Raw genomic sequence first — 5,683 nt, 5'->3', positions numbered from 1 at the left:
GACAAAACCTGATAATTGATAACCTTGGTAACCAAAAATTTTATTTGTGAATAAATATTAACCTCCAGGCGTTTAAAACAAGAATTTATTTTATTAAAACATTAAAGTAACCGCAAATAGTTGAGTAGCAGGCAAACAATATAATATATTGCAAATAATTAATACGACATGTGCTAGAACACACCTAATGCCGTTGTATACCGAACAAAAGAATTTGTTTTTGTATGTCTTTTCTAAATATTAATAACACGTGATGAAACAAATATTCGGAATTTAAGATCTCAACTATATAGTAAATAAAAGAGAAAAATAAAGTATAAACGGGAGCACAAAACAGTTTTTTTTTTCCTTTTGTTTTTTGTCCGGCTACAGCAATTACGTTAACTGACAATAACAACGTTTATATACACCTAACATAATGATTAAAAATGGCCAGGAGCTTTTCTATGCTTTTATGAAGACGAGTACTATTGTCAGGCTATATTAACGTATAGTTAAGAATTGCAAAAAAAAAAAAAAAAACACAAATTGTTTATTTTGAATGTTATTTGCAATAACAAATATAAAATTATGTCTATTTCACAAAAATATATACATAACCACTATATAACTTTCCATTTCAATTATCACAAGAAATCAAATTTTATTTTTTTTAATGTTAGGTCGGAAAAAAGTGTTTAAACACTAAATAAAATATAATCCCGAAAAACAAATATTACACTTGGCTCTACTATATTAGTTTCTTTATAAATAAAAAGCTTACACAAAAACATAATATGAGAACATTTTAAAAATGTCAAATTGCTTTAATTTTTCAAAAAATAAAAATAAAAAGTTTTGGAGCGCGTAAAACATTTTCCACACGAATGATTATTATTTAAAAGCATAACCGTAGCTTTTTTTAAAATATAATTATAAAAACAATATGAAAAAAAAAAAAAAAAAAAAAAAATGAAAAGTTAAAATATGAAAAAATATTTTCCAAAATTATTTTAAAAATAGTTGGCTTCTTTTTTTTTGAACAACTTGGAGTATTTTTTGCATAGTTTGACTAGATTACAAATTTGACTATACTTTGTTTAAGTTCCTATAGTAACTATAGAAAACATTTATATTTACAGTTCAAATATAAATACAAGAAATATTAAAAATCAATTAAAAATATAGGATAAAACTCTTCTGATGTTTTTCCTTAGAAGATTTAAAAAACAAAAACATATCCAAAAAAATTTTCTTAAATAAGCTAATATCATATTTATTTTCAGCCTAAAATAATATCATAATATTTTACTGCAGTCTAAAATGCCTTAAAAAGGAAACTGTAGAGTAATCATTTTCATTAAGAATTTAGTTATAAAAAATAAATATTAATAAATTGATAAAAAATTTTATAACGTTTTTAAGTGAAAACACTAAAATGCTTGTATACGGTTATTACCAAAATCAACAACTAAAATTATACCATCAGGACTAACACATAGTCCAGAAGGGCGATCAAGCTGTCCAACCATTGTACCAAATACTCCAAATTTGGTATAAAAATTTCCATTTGGTTGAAAAATTTGAACCCGATGATTTTTTGAATCAGCAACAATTATATTTCCTTCATGATCAATAGTAACACCTTGTGGTCGCATAAATTGTCCATTATTTGACCCCTCTGTTCCTAAAAATCGAGCAGTTTGAAAATCCTGATGAATCACAAGAAGGCGATGGTTATTGAAATCAGTTACAACCATATGTCCTTCATGATTAAATGCCACACCTCTTGGGGAATCAAAGTGTTTCCATAAAGGGCCATCAAACCCATATTTATTTAGGAAAGTACCATCTGAAGAAAAGAGCTGTATTCTATGATTACGAGTATCTGATACAAGAATTTGTCCTTGGCTATTTGCAGCTACATCCCAGGGGTAAGTAAACTGACCATTTTTATTTCCCCTATCACCAAATTTTAAAATGTAACTACCATCAAGCTTGAATACCTGCACTCTATGGTTATCTTTATCTGCAACAATTATTCTATTCTGATTGTCAACACAAACACCAGCAGGTCGATCAAACTGTCCATTTCTAAAACCAGCTGAACCAAACATACTAATGAACTTCCCTTTTTGATCAAACACTTGTATTCTATTATTACTTCTGTCTGCAACAATGATATTACCATCTTTATCACAACAGATACCCCAAGGTCTGCATAACTGACCACCCTCTTCACCCTCAGTTCCAAATTGAAAATATGATTGACCAATACCAGAATAATTTCTTCCACTCTTCACAGTCATTAAAAATGGAGAATCCATAATGGGTTGCTCTCTAATTGTCGCATAAACCTGGTGATCTCCTTCAACATATGGTCGATAGCTTACTGTGTAATTTCCATTTTGTCTGTCATACACATCACCATAAATTTGCTTTCCATCAGGTGTACTAATTATAACTCGAACAACATCTCCTCCAACACATCTATTAGCACCATGATGATCTTTTGCAATAATGGTAAACATGGTCAACTTGCCTCTTATACCACGACGCAATCCTTCACCAACAGCTGTGCACAAAGGAGGATAAGCACTACTGCTAATAAAACCCATCGAAGCCAAAGCTGTCTGAAGTGCAACATCTGGTGGAGTGAACGATATTGTATCATCTTCCCATGGATGTCTTAATAACCTTTGATTTTGCAAACTTGTCAGCATTGCTTTCACCTCATTTGCATCTGACAATTTTTGTTCTATTTCAAAAGAGTCTGTAGCTATTTTTAATTTACTAATCGAAAGTTTCATTTGCTCAGCTTGAACTAACAATGCTTTTCTCTTTACTTGACGAATTTTTTCAACTTGTAGCAATAACTCTTTTTCGCGTTCTTCCATTGCAATTATGTGACGTTTAACTGTAATTCTGATATCACTTGAAATAGCTTTTGATTTAGTCTCAACTTTGTCAACAAAAGTTTGTATATTGCACAATGAATCTTCCATGAGCTTAATTTCTTTTCGTAGATCAGATACTAAATCTGAACTACTTTTTTTATTGTCTACTTGACTTATAGATGAATTAGTGGTGGTGGTGTTTAACATACTTATATTATGTCCATTATGATCATTATTCATGCAATCTCGACATACAGGTATAAAACAAAAATTGCAAAAAAACATATACTCTCTTCCGTGTAATTCACAAAATACAGGTGATCGACCTCCTGATGGTATTGATGAAAGTAGAGAAGGAACACTTGATGAAGGTGAAAGTGCTATTGATGTTGAAACTCTATAAACTGGTGTAGAAAAATGATTATTTAAATTTTCCCTAGCTAAAGTGTCAAAATAATTAGCTGATTGCAAGGGATTGTTTGTTATAAATGAATTTATAGTAGATCGAGTTAACTCAGGCTGAATACTCTTTATATTATCATTACATTCGATTTTTAATAAAGAAAGATTTTGATGCAAATCAACAACTTTGTTTGAGTTTATATTTTGATGTGCATAACTACAATTCTCACACAGGTAATCACTACATTTTTTGCAATTATATTTTGCCAGATCACCATTATCAGAAGTGGAAAACTCAACTAACTGATGATCCTGAGATGTTTTCAAGTTGCTTTTATTTTTGTGACGATACTTTACCCATGGTAAAGCTGAATTTGTTTGTTCATTATATGGCTGTTCTCCATTTTGTAAAACAATGACTTCTGAAAATAAATCTTGAAAAAATAAATTAGAAGGTAACGAATTTATGCCAGAACTATCTAATTGCACATCACGTCTACATGTTGGACACCGTAAGCTAAACTCGTTTAGTACATTCCGAATAATATAACTTTGAAGACAGCCACAACAAAATGAATGCAAACATGGTAATATTTTTAGGTTATTGTTCTTTGACTTGCAATTTTTGCACTCAATACTTGCATTTTCTGTTTCATGTTGAAGAGGCTGTTGATATCTTACGTGAAATGTGGCCATTGCAAATCATATTTGTAATTTAACGATACGTAAAAATTTTAATAGACTTTAGTTGTAGTCATATAATATTCCTTTTAAAAAGTTATCTAAAAATTACTTCCTTTTTCGATTCTGCTAATTGCATAAAATTTCTTAGTAACATATATTTAATCTCAATGTCTTAAATGTTTTCTATTTTAATTTTGTCATGTAATTACAACTTAAATAGATCAATGACGCCTCCATGTTTTACAACTACAACAAAGCTTGTCGCTCATTCATTCATGAATTTGTAAAGTTCCTGTTGTCAAAAAAAATCCACCAATCAGGTAAAAGTTTTGCAATGCACAGCAATAATTTTGCAGATAAAATGTTAAAAATATATTTACGCGCAGGATTTTATAAAACGCCCATCAATTTGTAAAAAAACTATTTTATTTAATTTTTTCATCGTTTTCTTAAATTTTTTTTTCTGCATACTTGATAAAGTTTTAATTTGATAACAAAAAAAGCGCATGTCTTCAAAATTTGGAATAAAATGAATCTACAATCCAGAAGGGATACTTTGCATTAACATTAAATATAAACAACAAACCGCTAATTCAATGACTTCCTTTATTAAACAATGAGAAAAAAAGGAACTCGTCACACTTTTTATCTTACATAAGTATTTGATTTTTAGGATAAGAGAATTGATGCAGAGAAGACGCCATTAAAATCAATATAAACACTAGCTGTATTTTGAGAACGTATATTCAATTATAGAAATACCAAGTGTAGTGATTAAAACCATTTTTGTTTGCAAAAAAAGTTTCTTTTTTAAAAACTTATATTAAACTATAAACTTATACTTATTTTGAATAAAAATTTATTTCCATTAGAATTTTTATCGAAACAATAAAAAAACTCCATAGTTGACTTAATGTATGTTATGCAAGTTTATAAAGAAGCAAAACTGCTTCTAGTAGTGCAAAGATCTAGGGGGCTCTAAAGCCGTTATTTAAATGACACAATTAACCAATATTATTGACATTTAGACGGCTTGTATAAAAAGAATATAAATTTAGCTTAATTATCCTTAGTTACTCATACCAATGGCTACCGTACACTTAAATGAGTAGAGAAAAAATTGTAGCAGCCGTCACGCAGTGGTTAAAGATTTGGCTTAAAGTCTAGTGGTTCTAGGTTCGCTGCCTGCTCCTGGAAGTTAGGGGACATGGTTAAGGAAGGGGGCTTGAACTTGCTGGTTAAATGTTCTTCCGCGGAACTCTATGATAAAACCATTAAGTCTTGGAGATAACTGAAAAAAAAAAGTTCTTACATTAGTTCTTAATGACAATAAAGTTTTTTTTTTAAATACTGTTGTTAAATACCACTTTTGTAAAAATAAATTTTTGTGTAAAAAAGCTACATTTTAATCCTAGAGTTTTCATGCTAGATACGTAACATTATCTCCCTGATGTTTACGCTTAAAGCGACCCTTATAATTCTTCCCTTATAATTAATTTTAATTTTGTTAACAGGCGTAATAAAATTACTTTACTAGCAGCGGCGCTTTGGGTACATTTGTTATATCTTGAATTGATGGAAACAAACTAATCTATAAAGTTTTAAGCTTTAAAAAGTTTACACTTTTCAAAGCTTAAAACACTTTCTTATATATATCAATCATAATAAATTTTTTAATGAATTTAATCATAGTAAACTACAGTACCAATAGTAAAGCATTA

The 5,683-nt window shown here is 29.3% G+C and overlaps 1 protein-coding gene across 1 annotated transcript; it reads right to left on the bottom strand.

The window, feature by feature from the left end:
- Positions 1 to 528: 528 nt before the first annotated feature.
- On the bottom strand, positions 529 to 4,520 carry LOC101237000 (E3 ubiquitin-protein ligase TRIM71). The gene has a single exon (XM_065820037.1). It carries the CDS (start codon positions 3,972 to 3,974, stop codon positions 1,413 to 1,415), a length of 2,562 nt encoding a protein of 853 aa, XP_065676109.1. The 5' UTR covers positions 3,975 to 4,520; the 3' UTR covers positions 529 to 1,412.
- Between the last annotated feature and the right edge of the window lie 1,163 nt (positions 4,521 to 5,683).

The sequence above is a fragment of the Hydra vulgaris genome, chromosome 15 (genome assembly GCF_038396675.1).
Source record: "Hydra vulgaris chromosome 15, alternate assembly HydraT2T_AEP".
NCBI lineage: Eukaryota > Metazoa > Cnidaria > Hydrozoa > Anthoathecata > Hydridae > Hydra > Hydra vulgaris.
This window is presented reverse-complemented; position numbering and strand designations above follow the sequence as displayed.

Excerpts from the sequence above, each read along its gene's own strand:
- LOC101237000 (XM_065820037.1), bottom strand. The coding sequence starts at position 3,974 with ATGGCCACATTTCACGTAAGATATCAACAGCCTCTTCAACATGAAACA.